The 20,288-nt window shown below is 46.4% G+C and overlaps 2 protein-coding genes across 9 annotated transcripts in view; one reads left to right on the plus strand and one right to left on the minus strand.

Annotated features, from left to right (window-relative positions):
* The window catches only part of LOC129643204 (chromatin remodeling regulator CECR2), a 118,107-nt gene extending 100,242 nt beyond the window's left edge, over positions 1 to 17,865 (minus strand). The window contains exons 1-2 of one of the 8 annotated variants that reach the window (XM_055567461.1): positions 17,533 to 17,865; positions 16,585 to 16,627 (exon numbers count right to left, since the gene is read on the minus strand). Coding sequence is in view for 1 of the 8 variants with exons in the window: in XM_055567460.1 (XP_055423435.1) it covers positions 15,189 to 15,314 (126 nt within the window). In the remaining 7 variants the exon portion in view is untranslated. Of the gene's footprint in view, positions 1 to 15,188; positions 15,419 to 16,359; positions 16,423 to 16,584; positions 16,628 to 17,177; positions 17,256 to 17,532 lie in introns of those variants that run through there. The other 7 variants (XM_055567466.1, XM_055567471.1, XM_055567479.1 and 4 more) reach the window with 7 other exon arrangements.
* On the plus strand, positions 15,436 to 15,897 carry LOC129649089 (acidic proline-rich protein PRP25-like). Its single transcript, XM_055576503.1, has one exon. The coding sequence runs from the start codon at positions 15,436 to 15,438 to the stop codon at positions 15,895 to 15,897; it is 462 nt and encodes a 153-aa protein (XP_055432478.1).
* Positions 17,866 to 20,288: the final 2,423 nt, after the last annotated feature.

Consider the following 20,288-nt stretch of genomic DNA (forward strand, 5'->3'; position numbering starts at 1 on the left):
ACAAAACTGATTTTAAAACACAATGTTAATGAACACTTGACTCTTAGCATAACCCTATGGAATGAGCAAAAAACTCTCCAACAAAGCTGAGGCTCAGAGAGAGTCTGTCCACACCTTGAGCACTGCCTGGACTGGAGCCAGTATTATTCCAATGAAATCTTTTTTCCTTATTATTTCACCTCACATATTTACAGCTTGAAATTTAAATCATTTGATCAACTTTTCCCTATTACTGGGATAAACGATTGGCTTCAATCTGCTTAAAAACTATCTCCAAAACCAAACAAATATGTAATCCAGGATAGAGGTGAAGGACAACATCTATAAAAGTCACTGTGGGGACAAGTGACAACATTCGGATATTGATATATTACAGAATTATTGTTAATTTCTTAAATGTGAATATGCTGATGCGGTCATGTGGGAGAGGGTCCCTATTCTTAGGAAGCGCATGGCAAAGTATTTCAGGAGAAAAGTATCACACTGCCAGCTTACTTTCTAATGGTTCATCAAAAAAGAAAACATAAAGTAGAATGTTTACAACTGGTGAATCTAAACTAAAGGTATGCAAGGCTCACCTATATTTGTCTTTGAACTTCACTGTAGGTTTGAAACATTTTTTAAGTATAACGAAAAAAGACCTGAAGCTTTACAATTTTTTTATCATTTACAAATTATTTTACTTTGTGAAAATTAGTATATCAATGTTTATCCACTTTAGATGAAATTTCCAAGAAAAAAAATTTATAAAATCAGATACTAGAAACAGTTTTGAATCAAACACTTTTAAATCTATGAGTGAAAACTATAAACTCCACTCTTCCCCTGGCAGTTCAGTGGAGAGGAATCCGCCTGCCAATGCAGGGGACACAGGTTCCACCCTTGGTCTGGGAAGATCCCAAATGCCTCAGCGCCTAAGTCTGTGCACCACAATTCCTAAGCCTGTGCTCTAGAGCTCACGAGTCGCTACTGCGGAGCCTGCATGTTGCAACTACCGCAGCCCGTGCGCCTAGAGCCCGTGCTGGCTTAAGAGGAGCCACTGCAGGGACAAGACCACGCACTGCAACGAAGAGCAAAGGCCACAAAGACCCAGAGACGCTAAAACAAATAAAATTTAAATAAAATTATTTCTTAAATTATGAATGCCAACTTTTAAGTGTGAAAAGAATGATACAATTTGAAAATAACAATTTGGCAACTATTATGTAATGACTGACTCAGGCAAAGCACTGTGCAAGGATTAAAATGGGTGAAATTTTGATGGTAAACAGGACATTTACATAGCCTCTCCCAACCAGGTATGTCTCCGATTGTAAGGGAAAGACAGTAAATCCACAGCGGAGAGAGCTGGCAGACACCACCTCAAACCAAGCAATCAAAGTTAATAATAACCATCGCCATCGGACTAAGTGACATCACGTGACTCTTGATCTGCTGCCCTAAGGACACACCGCTCCTTCAGCACTCCTGCCAAAACACAGGACCTCAATCTCATCAAGAGAGTGCATACAACAAACCCATATTGAGGGACAGTCTCCATTTCAAAAGGTCAAGGTTATGAAAGACAAAGACTGAAAAACTACTCTAGGCTAACAGAGCTGAAAGAGATCCAATGGCTAAATGCAACACATAATCCTACATTAAAAACCCAAGCCACCATAATAATTTCTAAAATAATACTGAATTTAAAATCATAAAAACCTATAAATTACACATTAATATCTAAAGATCTTATTCAGTATTAATTTCCTGGTTCTGATAACTGTACTATGGCTATGTAAGAAAACATCTGCATTTTTAAGGCATAGTAGTATAGTATATAGCGTTAGTCACTCAGTTGTGTTCGACTCTTTGCAACCCCATGGGCTGTAGCCCGCTAGGCCCTTCTGTCCATGGGATTCTCCAGGCAAGAATTCTGGAGTGGGTTGCCATCCCCTTCTCCAGGGGATCCTCCTGACCCAGAGATAGAACCGGGGCCTCCTGCATTGAAGGCAGATTGTTTACCATCTGAGCTAAAGGGAATTCCTTTTTAAGGCATAAAAACACTGTTTAGAAGTGAGGTGTATCGTGTCTGCAACTTACTCTCAGGGAACAGACAGGTAGTTCCTAGGCAGAGGTGGTGTGATGGGTAAATGGGTCAGCAGGCACAATCTCCTTTCATAAGGGGATGGGATGTACAACATGGTGACTATGGTCAACAATACTGTGTTGTACGATTTGTATGTGAAAACTGCTAAGAGAACAGATCTTAAAAAGTTCTCTTTGCAAGAAAAAAAATTTGTAACTATAGGTGGTACTGAATGCTAGCTAGACTTGTTGTAGTGATCAGCCCATAATATATACAAATATGGAATCATTATGCTGTTCACTTGAAACTAACATAATGTTGTATGTCAACTGCATTTCAATTAAAAAAAAAGTACAGATAAGTTGACACATGAGAAACACTAAGCAGTGCCTGGAGCACCCACAGTGGGCACCAAATTCATGTTAGTTTTTGTCATGAAATGTAAGATAAAAATTGACTATGAAATTCAAGATGAGACTTCAAACATAGACAGTAATAAGAGAAATCTAATGAACAAAAACACTAATCCTATCTTGGGTAGAAAAAAAATCTTTCTGTCCATGGCTGTTATGATAGTAAACAACTAAAAATAAAACCTCAATGCTCCATTGAGGATTGGTTAAATAAAATCAGACCATAAATGCTCCAAAACTATTAAAGTCACAATGTATGCTATGAAAGAGCATTCTACATCGTGTATTACTGTTAACTGAATTAAACAGGAATCCGGAGAGTATGTAAAAGCATGAGCCCATGTTTATAAAATATTTAATACACGCACATATCCTTCTTTGGGGGGCAAGGAGCGCAGACTCCCCCAGATGCTTGGGGGTTCCTGCAGGATGGACAGCAGTGGCGGCGGTGGGGGGGGAGGCTGAAGTCTTCCTATTAATCCCCTTAATTTCTGCTCCTCCAAATGCAAGAGTTTGGTTTGTATCGAGGCTTTTGTTGTGACCTAAATGCTTTTTCACACTAGCCTGGTAACCCTTGTATTTCCTAAACTAGAATCCCAAGAATGGGGATTGATCCAGTGCATCTTTTCAGGCAAGATGTCAGGTTACCAGCCAGGATATAGACTTAATATAGACACAGGAGGAGAGAAAGGGGGCAAAGGGCAGGTAGAACAGTCAGATTAACTTCCAAAAATTTTTGTACAACCAGGAAGGAGATAAGGCAAACAAATAAGTGAAGGAAATACTCCTTTCTGTGGAGCTGTTACTCCCCCAGGCATGGGGAACTGTGATTAGAAAGAACATATCACACTGCTGGGCTTCCCTCGTAGCTCACCTGGTTAAGAATCCACCTGCGATGCAGGAGAACCCGGTTCGATTCCTGGGTCAGATAGATCTGCTGGAGAAGGGATAAGCTACCCACTTCAGTATTCTGGACTGGAGAATTCCATGGACTGTATAGTCCACGGGGTCGCAAAGAGTAAGGCACAACTGAACGACTTTCACATCGCACTGATAGCTATCCTGTTTGTACATAAACTCTCATTACAGAAGGATCAGAGTCCCATTTAAGTAGTAGTCTTCAGTTCAGTGGCTCAGTCGTGTCCGACTCTTTGCGACCCTGTGGACTGCAGCACGCCAGGCCTCTCTGTCCATCACCAACTCCAGGAGTTTACTCAAACTCATGTCCATTGAGTCAGTGATGCCATCCAACCATCTCATCCTCTGTTGTCCCCTTCTCCTCCCGCCTTCAATCTTTCCCAGCATCAAGGTCTTTTCCAATGAGTCAGCTCTTCGCATCAGGTGGCAAAGTACTGGATGGAGTTTCAGCTTCAGCATCCGCTACACTATCAGTAGTAGTCTTACAGATCATTAAATACTAGCAGAAAGAATCTAAGAACTGGAGAATTTCAAACAATCAATAGATAAACAAATTTAAAATTCTAATGATAAAAAGGGTACATTTCTGGGCCCAGATTTTCATTTTCATTTTCCTAAACAGGAAGCTAAAACAAGGAGCAACTGGCAATCCTAGGGGTGGGGTCACTACCACCCCACCTCCCGACAATCAGAAGGGGAAGAAGAGTGAAGAGGACTGCCAGCACAAAACAGGGAGGAAAATTTGGAAAATGACTCTTTTAAAAAGCCAGGGAAGGGTTGTCCCACAATGCACCTCTTCAGTAAGGCACTAAAATGTTAACACGGGAGGAACTGAGGATTCTTCTTATATTGCATATTATTCATGAAAATTTTTTTAAACATTAATTCTTTTCCACCATTCTCTTAAGCCTCCTAGAGAGCTCTCTTCCTCTCTCATTCCAGGAAAATGCAGTTTTAGCCGCTCCCTCGTCCTCTCTCCAATAGCCTTCTCTAATGCCATCTCTTGCTTTTGCTGTTGTTGTTCAGTGGCTGCTAAGTCGCGTCCAACTCTGCAACCCCGTGGGCTGCAGCATGCCAGGCTCCTTCCTCTGTTCTGCACTATCTCTGAGAGTTTGCTCAAATTCATACCCATTGAGACGGTGATGCTATCTCTAGTCTCTTCAAATCACCAACCCAATGGCTGTTTTCAACTGAAATTGTAATTTTCCTGTACTTCCCTGAAACGCTCAGCAATGCAGACCCTGGAACTGTGCAAGCATCCTGTAACCATGCACAGGCAGCTGCCTGGGCACCTAAGGACATCGTCACTGGGCGGCACACCTGCCACGATCCTCCAGACCCCAGGTTCTAGGACAAACCACACTGCTTTTCAGTGCAGCGTCCCATCACTTGCAGCCCCCAACATCCTTACCCCATACCACCTTCTTGATGCACCCAACACTATCATCTAGTTCCACTCAAAGCCAGCAACAAAGGTCTCTTCCTGTCACTGCTACCTGAAGCATTTTACACCCACTCCACTCCTAGAGTTAAGCCTAGATATCAAAACACGTAGTACTCAGGACATTCTTTGTCTAAAACTTTAAGATCATTCTTGTCTAAAACTTCAGTGCCTGAATAAAAAAGATCCACACAAACGGGTCTGGCATTCCAGGCCTGCTGCAGCATCCTGCCTCCATCTTTCAGCAGCCCTCCACACAAGAGAAGGCTCATCTCCTTGCCCTGACTTCCTCACTGTGACCCCCTCCCAGCCCTGCCTTCTCCAGGAAGCACTTCACTCAGGACCCCAGAGGCCTTTGAACTCCTGCAGCCATGGCTGCCACCCAGCCAGCCACCCTTTCCTCCCCGACAACTACTCCAATTTCCCAGGGCAGCAGCAGAACCGCACCCAGTCCCTTAGCTCTACAATCATTCTGGGGCAGCTAGTATTAATAAAAGTGACAACAGAGAAAGGAGACTGCCTGGGGTTTCAGATTCCACTTTTCTTTGTAATTTCACTACTACTTTAGATTTCTGTAACATGCAACTCCAAAGTACAGTTATATATAATGAAGAGAGGTGCTCCATCAAAAGTGATGAAAATCTAGCTATATGGACACAGGCATTCTCAACACTGTTAGAACATTTCCCTCCCAATCCCCAATATCCAGTAAGGAAAGCTGGGGTGCCTGCTTCAACAGCACAGTGGAAAATAGGAGAGAATAGGTCTTTCAGAAACAATGTGTGGGATACTAACCCAAATCAATACCAGCCTAAGAGTGAAAAAAAATTAAATCCCTTAATCATGACACAAGTTTCTCTTAGTCACCTTTACCCTATCTAAGTGTCCCCTAGACAAAGAACTGATTATAAAAACTGTCTCTCACACCTAGAAGACTCTGCAAACACAACCTTTCAGGGAAATAAAAGAGACACAATGGGGGTGGGGGAGAAAAGATTTGCTAGATTTGCTAATTTAACACATTTTCTGTCAAGCAAATCAACTGTCCTCAGTGCATTGTTGTTGAAACAATGACCACTCAGGGAGTGGTGTTCATCAAAAGCAACTGGCCTAGAGAAAAACACTCTCCCCTCCACCAGACTGCTCAGAGCACTCTCAGCTATAAGAACTTACCCTATTCTTAGCAATTATTAATGGTAGGTGACTTGAAGGTTCAACATTAAAAAGATAATAAACAGTTTAGAATAACCGTGGCCCCATCAGTGCCTGTTAGCACTTACTTGCGGGTCACAGGGGTGCACAGAAGGGTGCAGAGTCTGTGATGACATTCAGTCCCGGGGCCACACACCACCCAAAGAAAGCCCAAGCGGGTGTTGTTGACGTTTGGTCTCCAAGTCATGTCCGACTCTGCGACCCAATGGGCTGTATGCAGCATGCTAGACTCCTCTGTCCTTCACCCTCTCCCAGAGTTTGCTTAAATTCAAGAGGCTGGGCCGGGGCCAAAGCTGAAGTGACCGTGACATTGAGACGCAGAGGACAGGACATGTGTCCAGTGCCCATCTTCCAGGCCACACAAGGTCAGGGTTCCAAACGCCGCCTTCCGAATGTTTCTACATAAACTGCATGCACTGGGTTTATGGATGATCCACATCACTGAGTCGCGGCCAGAAGGGCCTGACTCCACACCTGGAGGCCCACAATGCATGACGGCTCAGACCGCCACCACGCAACCTTTCCTGCCGCTAAAATGATGCCCAGTGTGAATCCACTACGCCCGTGGTGCCGCCAGAGCCGAGGCCGCGCAGAAGGCCCAGGTTCTGCCTAAATTACACACCTCGTACTACCTGAGGAGCTCAGTCCCCACACAGGGGCACACACTCACTGTCCGCACGCGCACGCTCACCACCCCTGGCTTCAGTCCCGCAAGAGGGCTGAGAGAGGGCCCCCTTCAGGTATGCACGGCGTCGGGGCTCCCTCTCCACAGCCCCCCAACATGGCACAGGTGGCATCGCGGCTCCTTCTAGACAGCCCCCCAACCTGTTCTCTTCCCCTAAATGATTTTGGGTGGGGCAGGTGTGTAAGGGTGTGTGTATGTGTGCAGGGGTGTGTTTGTGTATCAGTCACTCAGTCATGTCCGACTCTTTGCGACCCCGTGGACCAAATCTTGCCAGGCTCCCCTGTCCATGGAATTCTCCAGGCCAGAATACTGGAGTGGGTAGCCGTTCCCTTCTCCAGGTGATCTTCCCAACCCAGGGATCGAACCAGGGTCTCCTACATTGCAGGTGGATTCTTTATCAACTGAGCTACCAGGGAAGCCCTAAGAAAAAAATTAAAGGATCTGTTTCCCACATAGAAACAGAATAGAAAGGGAAAGACTAGAGATCTCGTCAAGAAAATTAGAGATACCAAGGGAACATTTCATGCAAAGATGGGCTCGATAAAGGACAGAAATGGTATGGACCTAACAGAAGCAGAAGATATTAAGAGGTGGAAAGAACATACAGAAAAACTATACAAAAAAGATCTTCATGACCCAGATAATCACGATAGTGTGATCACTCACCTAGAGCCTGACATCCTGGAATGTGAAGTCAAGTGGGCCTTAGGAAGCATCAATATGAACAAAGCTAGTGGAGGTGATGGAATTCCAGTTGAGCTATTTCAAATCCTAAAAGATGATGCTGTCAAAGCACTGCACTCAATATGCCAGCAAATTTGGAAAACTCACCAGTGGCCACAGGACTGGAAAAGGTCAGTTTTCTTTCCAATCCCAAAGAAAGGCAATGTCAAAGATTGCTCAAACTACCGCACAATTACACTCATCTCAAAAGCTAGCAAAGTAATGCTCAAAATATTCCATGCCAGGCTTCAACAGTACATGAACCATGAACTTCAGATGTTCAAGCTGGATTTAGAAAAGGCAGAGGAACCAGAGATCAAATTGCCAACATCCCTTGGATCACTGAGAAAACAAGAGACTTCCAGAGAAACATCTACTTCTGCTTTATGGACTATGCCAAAGCCTTTGACTGTGTGGACCACAGCAAACTGAAAAATTCTTAAAGAGATGGGAATACCAGACCACCTGACCTACCTCCTGAGAAATCTGTATGCAGGTCAAGAAGCAACAGTTAGAACTGGACATGGAACAACAGACTGGTTCCAAATTGGGAAAAGAGTACATCAAGGCTGTATATTGTCAGCCTGCTTATTTTACTTATATGCAGAGTACATCATGCAAAATGCCAGGATGAATGAAGCACAAGCTGGAATCAAGATCGCCGGGAGAAATATCAAGAACCTCAGATACGCAGATGATACCACCCTTATGGCAGAAAGTGAAGAAGAACTAAAGAGCCTCTTGATGAAAATGAAAGAGAGTAAAAATGTTGGCTTAAAGCTCAACATTCAGAAAACTAAGATCATGGCATCTGGTCTCATCACTTCATGGTAAACAGATGGAAAAACAATCTAAACAGTGACAGACTATTCTGGGGGGCTAAATCCAAAAATCACTGCAGATGGTGACTGAAGCCATGAAATTAAAAGATGCTTGCTCCTTGGAAGAAAAGTTATGACCAACCTAGACAACAAATTAAAAAGCAGAGATATTACTTTGCCAACAAAGGTCCGTCTAATCAAAGCTTTGGTTTTTCCAGTAGTCATGTATGGATGTGAGAGTTGGACTATAAAGAAAGCTGAGTGCCGAAGAATGGATGTTTTTGAACTGCAGTGTTGGAGAAGACTCTTGAGAGTTCCTGGGACTGCATGGAGATCCAAACAGTCAATCCTAAAGGAAATCAGTCCTGAATATTCATTGGAAGGACTGATGCTGAAGCTGAAACTCCAATACTTTGGCCACCTGATGCGAAGAACTGACTCACTGGAAAAGACCCTGATGCTGGGAATGACTGAAGGCGAAAGGAGAAGAGGACGACAGAGGATGAGATGGTTGGATGCCATCACCAACTTGATGGACATGAATTTGACTAAATTCTGGGAGTTGGTGATGGTCAGGGAGGCCTGGCGTACTGCAGTCCATGGGGTTGCAGAGAGTCAGACGCGACTGAGCTGTTTTCCCGGGCTGATGACAGCCAAGTCGGCATAAATAAATCCCTTCAACCCTACACAAAAAAACATTACATCCAGAACAGGACTCCCTATGGGGAAGAGTCCCCCCACCTCAGGGCCCAGTGTTCTTCAGGGACAGGAGGCACCACCGCGACACGCGCGGCAGTGGTCAGCACTGAATACCCTGATGCAACAAGGCTGGGAGAATCCTGAGCTCAGTACCACCATGTGAAGACTCCTGTCTAAATCAAAGAAAGAGAATTCCAGAGTTTTCCAGAATAAACAAGTTTATTTTCCAGAATAAACAAGTATTTGTTAGAGGCTCCTGTAGAGAAAACAATATAAAAGCATTCAAGGAACAGAGTCCTGTGAAACAGGAAAATACAGGGAAGGGGGGCACAGCTGCCTGGAAATATTCGCCATCAGCCCCAGACCAAAACCTTTACCCGCCTCCATTCAAAGTTCTACGTGTTGAACGATATTCAATTTAAGTGAATAAATAGAAGTGAAGGGGAAAGAACACAATTTAAGACCTTTATCTTCCTGAGTTTCTCATAATCTCAAAATACAAAATATTAGTTTGAAAGGACCTCGAAGACAGTGAAAATATCAATATCAACAGCTTCACTGTTGAAGCTACCTTCAACGTAATGTATTTGCAGACAGGATTTCCACAGAAAGACAAACTCATATAATCTATGAAGACATGAAGTGTGGATTTGCTGCTTTAGTTTGGTGCAAAATTAATTTCTAAGATAGGGACCCCAACACAGCATATAAAAAAAGAAAGTGAAAGTGTTAGTCACTCAGTGGACTCTTTTTTTGGCTACCCCATGGACTGTAACCTGCCAGGCCCCTCGGTCCATAGGATTTTCCAGGCAAGAATACTGGAGTGGGTTGTCATTCCCTTCTCCAAGGGATCTTCCCAACCCAGGAATCCAACCCGGGTCCTCCGGCTTTGCAGGCAGATTCTTTACTATCTGAGCAACCTGACCCTAACCAATGAGCTCAGGAAAACTTTTTGGATCAGTTACTTGTGCCGTGCATACTGAGAAACATCTCAGGGGAATCGCAGCACTTTGGCCTGAGGAACATCCTAGAAATCACCTAGTCCACAACTGTCTTTTTATAGATAGGGCATCTGAAACCAAATGATCTGCCTAAAATCGCAGCACCAGGTAATGACAGAGGTGGGTCCACAGTCCAGGTTTCTGGCTCTCTGCATGATTCCTTTGACAAGTACCTTCAATCTCATCAACTGTATCTAAGGCCATCTAGTTAGAAACTGTGCCTTCTGTCCCCCTGGACTCTGTCCACACCCACTTTTTATCTAAACCACCGTGTGCACCGGCAGTTTCCCAGTAATGCCAGAGCGCCTCATTCTTACCCCCAACCCAACACACCACAAGAAGCCAGCCCCTTAAAAAAAACAAACTGGAATTCAGCCCTTAGACTCTCCTGATCAAAGGGCAGACGGTCGGTTGTACCAAATGCTGCCATGTTGCCAAGTCGTATTTTGGGCTTCCTCACTGTGTTCCAGAAAATTAAGCAAGACCAAACTGAACTTCCGTGGTAAAGCAAGCCACATGCTAACATGAGTTGTCCTTCAGAGATGAGAGGTTACTGCCCTTTCCACAACTGGAAAATCTCTACGCTTTTGAAGCTTCTCGAACAGGCAAATGAAGACGAAGACAACGACTTCCCCTTTAAGACACTGGTATAAGCAGAATGGGATCCAGGGTTCACCTTGGGGGAGTTACACTCTGAGGGAGCAGTCCCCCCTTTCAGGTTTCAAGACCTACCCTCTGTTATTCACATCCTGTTCTTGGGCTTTCCTCCTCAGAGAAGGAGCATATGCTGAGTCTTCAGGAGACACTGATCATCTGGTATTTTCCGTTCAATAGATCATTGTAACTACTAATTTTTGCACCATGCAGCATGTGGGTTCCCTGACCAGGTAACCCTGACACCCTGCAGTGAAGCACAGTCTTAACCACTGGACCACTAGGGAAGTCCCACAAACTACTAGTTTTTAAATAATTTTAAGTCCCCTATTTCCTTCAGTCCTGCTCAAATGCCATCTTGTCAGTGAGGCCACCCACACCTTTGCAATCCCATGCACTGTAGCCTACCAGACTCCTCTGCCCATGGGATTTCCCAGGCAAGGAGACTGGAGCAGGCAGCCATTCCCTTCGCCAGGGGATCTTCCCAACCTTTTCAGGGGATCAAACTCAAGTCTCCTGCACTGCAGGTAGATTCTTCACTGTCTGAGCCACCAGAGAAACCCCTCCCACGTCTAATCACCCTATTTTAAATTGTAACCACCCACCCCCTCAACTTGGCCCTCTCTGTGCCAGTTTATTATTATCTGTCTCCTTCCACTAAAGGAGTGTTTGTGTTATGTTCACATCTGTATCTCCAGCACTTAATATACTGCATCTAGCACATAGGGGATGCTCAATAAGTATTTGCTGAAAGAACCAAATGAAATCATGAACTTGTCCCTCTGTATTCGGCAGAAAACAGATCCTTTAAGATCTGTATTTTAAGATCCTTTAAAAGGATCTTTTGTACCCCGCATTATTAAGAACCGAAGAACTCTAGATCTGCACTGTCAAATCTTGGCCATTACTTCTAGGTCCAGCCTTTCATTTTTATACATAATGAAAACTAAAGAAGAAGCTGTGTGATATAGCAGCACCAGCAAAGAATTTGGTATCAAAGAACCTGAGATCCAGGTGAGAGTCTATGCAAGAAACTTAGCCTGTCTAAACTTCCAATTCCTTCATCCGCAAAACTGCTAATTCCCAGTAATGATTAATGATGACGATGGACAAGATGAGAAAACATTTGGGAAATGTACAAAGTGCTATACAAGTGTCCTTCACCATTAGGCTATTTGACCTGCCGAAGGTCACAGAGGCAGCAGTAGCAAAACAAGCATAAGAATTCAAGTTTTCTAACTCCTGATCCACGGGATCTCATGTCATGAAACTAGCCTCTGGTTCCCCTATTCAAGGCCAACTTAAATCTTTCATCTAGTTCAAGGCCTTTTAACCTTTGTATGGTTGGGGTCGCTTTCAAAATTTGATGAAAGTGACAGCAGAGTACATACATGTACACCAACACAAAACCTCCTATAACCCGTCCTTGGGCTCCAGGCCCAGAGAACTAAGACTGCTGTACCAATAAGTTTCTCTCGGCAAGTTTTTTATCACCTATTTTCATAATTATGAATAATATTTATGAATAAACATAATAATGCTTAATAATTCATGCCTAAGGATTCAACCCAAAGGATTCATTCTCAAAGCAGGAAGCTCGGGGGAAAAAAGTACATGGGACTATTAAAAATCAGATTATTTTCATCATGTTGCCGCCGTATGAACCAGATAATTCTACATGACCATTTTCAAATAATCACATAGAGGCCCCATAGTTTCTTCTCTGGAGAAAATATACCCAAAATGTTTATAATGGAATTTCTCCCTGCAACCCTATACCCATCACAATTAACTCCAGACAAGATTACCGAAGATGGTCTATCCTCCCTTAACCGCAATCTAGTTAAGTATGATGCTATTCACTGTAAAGAACACTTGTTAGAGGAAAAAAGAAAATCAGTACTAAATCTTCAGGAAGGTCAATTCACTATTCTTCATTCTCTAATCAGGACAAAACATAACCAGCCTAATCCACTGGAATGTTAAACAATCATAGAAAACTTGATATAAATGAAGTGGTTCCGAATTTGATAATCCTGAGGCAAAGGAGGTATGCCATGAGCTTCTTTGGTAATCCATCCAGTTAAGCAGCTAGTAACAGATGTTTCATAATACCAACCAGTGAACTCAGTATCATTAATCTACAGTTGTCCAGCTACACACAGCTCAGTCTCCTCATCTGGAAAATTAAAATGGGCCACAAATACGCTGTGAACACATTTGGGAATTTTTAAGTAACAATTTTTATCCCTGAGTGGTGGGATTATGGGTGATTTAATTCTCTTACCTATATTTTGCTATAATTTTCAAGTTTTATATTGTGATTATGCACTGCTTTTTAAAACCACAAATTTTGAACTTAAAATATGTCTACACATTTGCAGATTTTTGATCTGATGACTGCAGAACCCCTATCTGGGGGGCAGCAACACAGATGTCCCTAAACACAACCCAAAAAACAAGAATCCAGTATACTGACTCTTCTAATTAAATCCTGTACATTCAAGGCTAATTAACAGAGGAAAAAGGTTTTCTTACATGCAAAAATAAAAATATCCATGCTTTGGGGACCAGTTAAATGGGAGGTCTTGACCTCTTACAGAATTGCAGCATGAATGCTCCCAGCCTGTCAGCTATCTAAGAGATTGCCTTGTTTTAGATAAATAGAAGCCAAGTCCTTGAAGATTCTGCTTCCTAAATTTTCTGTAAATCCATGGGTTCAGTTTGGTTGTCAAGAGTAAGATGAGTACTTTCCCACAGCTGAAAACTAGTTTCCTAAAAAAGCTGATATCCAACTTCTACCACTTGGTATTATTCATTTCTAAAGTTACAGTAAATTAAGATTATAGGGTCTTTCCAGCCATCCTAACAGGTACAATTCAGTATTAGTACTGTTTTTTGTTTGTCTGTTTTTAAGAAGATTCTTCCAGTGCATCATAAACTGTAATCAAGTGATCCTTCTTCAGTTCAGAACGGTAAATTATTAGATTAAAAAAGAAAAAAATCACCTAACCAAAATAAATAGAGAATCAAAACTGATCATGTTCTCAGTAAGTTCTGCACTCTCAAATTTGCTAGAAACCTAAAAATTACTTTGAAAATTTTAATTTCTGATAATTAGTGAAAACTTTAACCTGTATTCATCAAATTCATCAAAACACTTCATGTGAAAAAGATTACAGAAGAATTGCAGGAGTAAGTCACCATTAGTCTTCGACTGAACATCTCCAAATCAGAGAGATATGGATGATCACAATATGTACAAGCTTTATTCCAAATATTCATTCGTATATACTTCAAATAGCATACACTTTAACTACAACCACCAAAAAAGTGTCACTTGCAAGAAATACTGGGATCCGAAGCGAAAACACTCATCTCAAGTGGCCCTGATTATTCACCTGTAGCAACGATTTTTCACTTCTGTTATACATACAAATTGGACCTCTCAGATCAGGTTACATTTCCTTTTGGAATTAAAGCAGCTAATACTTAGAAACCACAGATTTATTTCTTAGAACATAAGGCGTTATTTATACGTTACGCTAGATTTCTCTAACAATTTAGGACAAAATTAGTTACCTCTTTTTTTTTTTCCAATCAACCAAATCAGAATATTTGGATTTTTGAAATTTGAAGTTTTCTCCACAGTGTTTTTAGACGGGGTTCGTGAACTCTAACCTGTAATTCAGCACCGCCTCAGTTTTATCCCATTTCAGGGAGAAAATGGGGCAGGGGCAAGTTTAGCGGCACCACGACGGCATTGTCACCACACCACCTCCCACCACAGCCACCATTTTGAGCAGCAGAATTAAAGTGCTGAGGATTTTGACCAACTAAAAGGAAACACGGGGTCTTCGGGACAGTTGTGGAGCAAGTCCTGACGCTCAGCATTCCCTAATCTGCCGTTTCTCCCCCTCAGTCCGCGGGAACCGCCGTCCCACTCTCCTTTTTAGAAAAAGCCGTGCTCGTCCGAGTCACGTCCCAACTTTGAAAACGGCGTGCGGCGCCGGGCCCCCGCACCCGAGGCCGCCGCATTGTCGTCGTCGCCGCCGCCGCCGCCGCCCGCCCGCCCGCCGGCCCGCACCCTCCCGGCTGCCGCCGGGCGCGCCTCCCGCGGGCGGCGGACCTATGGCCCCCGCTCGCCGGCCCGGCCGCGCCGGTCTCGCACCTTTGTCCGGGGCCGCGGCACCGACCGGCCGCGCGCTCGGCCCCAGGCGGCCGGGGGAGGGGTCGGGGCGCCGGCCGGGGGCGCCCGCCCGCCAGCCCGCCGGGCCCCACAAAGCCCGCCGCCCGCTACCCTGACCGCCCGGCCCCGCGCTGCGCCCGCCGGGACGCCGCCCGGAGTAACGGCCCAACTTTCCCCACCGCCCGGGTCCCCTCAGCCCGGACCCCGACCCCCACCCGCCCACCCGGGCCGGCCGGGAGCGCTCCTCGCGCTCAGCCCCCACTCAGTCCCTCAGAGTCAGACGCTCGGAGGTCCCCGCGCGCCGCCGCCCCGACCCCCTACCCGGGTCCCGACCCCCTACCCCGGCCCGGCCCGGCCCGCGCACCTCGATCTCGAAGTCCGGCAGGCGGAACGCCGTGCGGAAGAGCGAGCAGAAGTGCGCGATGGCCGGCACTTCCCACCACGAGCGCAGCTCGCCCAGCCCGGCCGCGCCGCCCTCCTCGGGGCGCATCTCCGGCCGCGCCGCCGCCTCCGCGCCCGCCGCCCGCCCGCTCCCGGAGCCGCTCCAGCCGAGCTACCGCGGCGGCTGCCCCGGGCCCATCGCGCCGCGGCCCGGCCGCCCAGCCCGCACAATGTCGCCGCGGCTCGCGGGGAACAGATGGGCCGGGGGCGGGCGGGGGCGGGGCCTCGGCACAACAACAACCCCGCCCCCGCCCCTGCCCGCCGCCCGCGGGCCGCGCTCGGGCGGGGGAGGGGCGCCCGAGGGCCGGGGGGAGGGGCTGCGGTCGAGCACCGCCCCCCAGCCCCGCCGGGCCCCGCCCCCACGTGGCCGGGGGTCGCGCCCCTCGGAGGCCGGCGGTCTGCGCCTCGCTGGGCTGCGCCCACGTGGGTCCCGGGCGGCGGACCCCACACCCGGACAGAGCCCGTGGCCTCCTGCCCCACTCGGGCCGGGGGAGACCTACCCCTCGCCGTCCGCGGTGCGCGGGGTGCTGCGTGGGGGTGGAGGTGGTTCCCCCTGGCCCGGGGGGCGCCAGCGCTCCAGTCCCGTCCGGTCCCGGGCGCAGCCGCTCGGAAACCCGCGTGGGGACCTCTGAGCGCGGACGCCCGCCGGACGGGCCGGCGCAGTGGCCTCACTCAGCTGGGATGTTATGGAGTGCGCCTCCGGTTTATTCTCTCCCTCGTTTTATTCCCATCAATTTAGTAACCTGTTCTTTTTTTATATATATAAGGCAGCATTAAAAAAAATCTTAAAGAACATGTATATTTAACTAGATGTTTACTGGAAGAAAATACTTCATCCAACACTGCACACTACCCCGCCACTCGCCTCCTGTTCCAAACTTAGATAGTTGTGCTCGCTTATTACCTCAACTATTGAATGCTTTAAAATTCACCCGCAGATGCTACCACGTGTCCATCTTTGAAAAAAATGAGCGCCTATCTGAACCCCCCAGGAGCAGAGGATGCATTTGAGTGTGTAACGCGCAGCTCCAAGGCAGATGCCCGATGACCAGGTGAGGTGTGGGAAGGGTGACACGCACCGTGGGGTGACCCACCTGACCTGAATTCGCACTCTCTTCTGGGGACTCTCTAACCCCTGTCTGTCTGCATTTCCGCACGGATCAGCCTGACTTTCCTCACCTTTCCTTCCCTTTTGTGTAAGGGTTCCTGCTTCCCTTCACATTTGTTTCTAATCCATTACATCCTGCCTTTCTGCTTCCCCGCCTTTTCCTGGTTCTCCTCTGGCTCCTCATCCTGCCCTTTACCCTTTTCCATCTTACCTGTCCCTCGGTGATCTGGGCCCCAGCCTGGTAGTCACAGCGCCTAAAAAGTCACATACCAGCAAGCAGAAAGGTGACAAGTTTGGGTTACTCTGGCCCGTTGGAATGAGCGCTGCCCTCCCCACACACTGCGGGGTCCTGGAATCCAGCCACACTACCCTGGCGTGTGGGGGGCAGGAGCAGCGCTGGTGGTGGCTGAGGGGGTCACCCCTCGGTGGTGCTGGTCCTGCCCCATCCTCAGCACCCATGCTGCCTTCTTCATCTGAGGGTCATCTCTCGGTGTCCCATTGGACAGGCACATAGCTTCAAACCTCTTTCTTTCTCTCTCTCTCCTCTCTGGCTCTGATCCACTGTAACTCTCCCCGCAACCCCCCCACCCCCAACCAGAGCAGGTCCTCCTCCTCCAGCCCAGAGGTTTTCTGTGTCTCCTCGGGGTTCCTCAAGTTCCGGCTCCATCTGGAGCCTCACATTTGTACCCATGCCTTCCTCTGCCTCTGTTGGAGTTGATACCCACAATCCTTGACTGTTTGTTCCACCTTTCCCCTGGGATTTAACCGCCTCAAATCTGTTTTCTGGGCTGGCTTCACCCTAACCTCCTGAGACCTGGATCACTGACCCTGGTGCCTCCCGGGACACCCACCTCCTTCCTTCTTCCCAGGACTCTCAGCGCTGCCTGCCCCTGCCTTTTTAAGGCTGGCCCATTTCTCACCCTACAAACACCAGTTGTTTCTTATCCTGTTCCCAAAAGGCATACAGCTCTCATACTTTGTCTCTCTCTTTTGCCCTCTCTGCCTCTTTTCTGTTTGTGAGCGCTGTTGATCTGAGATGACCTTGGAAGTGCCAAAAGAAATTCTCTTCCAGATTTCCTACCACCTCCACTTCCATACCATCTTCTAATTAAATATCTTCCATTAAACACACACACACACAAGACTTAGTTTGACTAACCTGTTTCGCTTGTTAATTAATGTGGCAAAAAATATTTGAATTTCTCTTTGCAAAATCTCCCGTAATGTCAGCTGTTTCGGGATTATTCTAGGTTCTTGGAGGATGATCTGGGGAACTAACCAGCATTTTCTAACACCATTTCTTTGAGAAATACATTGTAAATTCTGTATGATCAGCTAAAAACAATTACTTGAACCTTGGAAGGCACGTGACAAAAGTGCGGTTCTTCCATGTTTCTTCCTGCTAACCAGGACTAGAATTCAAATCTTCTAGCTGATCATCCAGTCGGATTACACTGCTTCTCACTTCTCCAGTTGCCCTTTCTACCCCTTTGCCTGCCCACCCGGACGTGGTTGCTCCTCGATTCAGTCCAGGAGCCCAGCTGGAGCCGCAGTGAGGCAGAACCATTATCCTGTCACTTTAGCTGTCTCCACATCCGAGCCCAGGTCCCTCCCGAAGTACTGGCACAGCCCTCCTTTCTCAGTAGAGAGCGACCTTCCACAGGGTACTATTCCCACAGAGGACTGTAAGTCAGGCTAATTTTAACATTTTAAAATCGTGGCAAGTGAGTTGTATTAGTAGTCAGGAAAGTTGGCTGTCCCTTAGAAAAGACTTAATCTCTTGCATGTGTATTTCATCTGTGAGGAGGGGCTTAACTCATGGTCCCTGAACCCTATAGCTTCACCTTTAGAGTATGACCAGATTTAATGTTCTAAAATGTAAATTCAATCATGTCATTCACCTGCTCAAAATTCTATGACTCTCCCTTGATCATGAAAGTCCATTGAGTCTTAACTCAAGCCACAGTTTGGCTCCCACCTGCCTTCCCAGCCTCACCTGCGATCCCCACCCCCACCTCATCCAACCAGTGACTCCTTCCCTCCTGTCAAACTGGTTCACTCACCCCCGGATCTTCTTGCTCCTCCCTTTTGATCCTGCCCTTTCAATTGCTTACAAAGACAGCTCAACTTCTCAGATCACTCAAAACTCACCTCCTTCCTAAAGCTTTCCTGAAACACCCCCGCTTAGGGGTATTTGTCCAGGTACTCTGACTGGAGAAACTACAGTGTGTATGACTCACTAGTCAACCACTTCCTTAGGTCATCATTCTATTATTTATTTTGAAGTGCTACTTAAATCTTTCACTGTAGTTGGGGGTGTCTTTTCTTCTCATCCAGATTAGACTGGAGTATGTGGGGGGGAATCCTTCCTAATACACAGAAACTAAATGATTGATTATTTAATGATGACATAAAACCGTAAAAAAAATTAGAACTTCTTAAAATGCCTGATGTTGATTTACTTACCTTTCCTTCATTCCTTCCTCTGCCTTTTAGCTTTCTCCCTCCTGGAACTCATTCACTCAAAGGTCATGCCTTTCTCAATACAGTCATATCTTCAGGGGATTGATTGACTCCAGGACCCCCAGGATAACAAAAGTCACTGGAGTCCCTTTTATAAAGTGGCATAGAGTGGTCAGCCCATATCCGCAGTTACCCGCAGTCATGGATTCAACCAACCAAGGATGGATCCATCTTCAGCTTGGCTTTTCTCCTGAGCCCCAGGGTCATTTCCCCCAAATGCCAGTTGGATGTTGAATCTCACCATGTTAAAAGGAAGGTGGGAAACTAGCTCTGGATTTTTTCTTTGTAAGTCACACACCTTACTGACTTCGTATTTCCTTTAATGGAACAATCATAGTTCCAGACCACCAGGTTCACCCTCAACTCTCTGCTTTTGTCCTGGCTACTCGTAACCACAGTCGTGTGGGTTCTGCCTCCATGAAGTCTCTTGTATTCCCCGTTCTTTTTGACACCCCCAGTCTCCACCCCAATCGAGGTTGTTTCATCTCTCTAGTTGAGAAGCTTCCTAACTGGTTCCCTTTCTTCTGGTTTATCTCCTCCTCTGTCTCTCCATTGTGGCTGGATTAATCTTCTTAGTGCGTCAGTTCTGAGAAGGTAAATTTAATGTGTTCTTAAACCCAGTATATCCACCAGATTATTATTTCAACATGTGTTATCAGTATTAAAAATATCCATGAGATGGTCTACATGCATTTTTCTTCACGGCAGTTCTTTGGAATCTGGTGTGCATTTTACAGTTAACCGCAGGCATCTCTGTTAGGACCCACCATCTCAGTGCTGCGTGGGGCACTCGTGGGTGGTAGGTGCTGTGTTGGACAGACAGGTCTGCAGGTACCCACATGCCCAGGACTCACCCTGAGCACTCTGACCCTCTGGACCCCGGTCTGGACCCATCCACATCCTCCTGCCTGCACCCTCCTCCAGGCAGGCCTCCCTGAACACTCTCAGTTCAGTTCAGTTCAGTCGCTCAGTCGTGTCCGACTCTTTGCAACCCCATGAATCGCAGCACGCCAGGCTTCCCTGTCTATCACCAACTCCCGGAGTTCACCCAGACTCACGTCCATCGAGTCAGTGATACCATCCAGCCATCTCATCCTCTGTCGTCCCCTTCTCCTCCTGTCCCCAATCCCTCGCAGCATCAGTCTTTTCCAATGAGTCAACTCTTTGCATGAGGTGGCCAAAGTACTGCAGTTTCAGCTTTCCTTCCAAAGAAATCCCAGGGCTGATCTCCTTCAGAATGGACTGGTTGGATCTCCTTGCAGTCCAAGGGACTCTCAAGAGTCTTCTCCAACAGCACAGTTCAAAAGCATCAATTTTTCGGCGCTCAGCCTTCTTCACAGTCCAACTCTCACTCTAGCCTAGTGCTAAATCTCCCAATTGACCTCTTTTATT

Source organism: Bubalus kerabau, chromosome 1 (genome assembly GCF_029407905.1).
Source record: "Bubalus kerabau isolate K-KA32 ecotype Philippines breed swamp buffalo chromosome 1, PCC_UOA_SB_1v2, whole genome shotgun sequence".
NCBI lineage: Eukaryota > Metazoa > Chordata > Mammalia > Artiodactyla > Bovidae > Bubalus > Bubalus kerabau.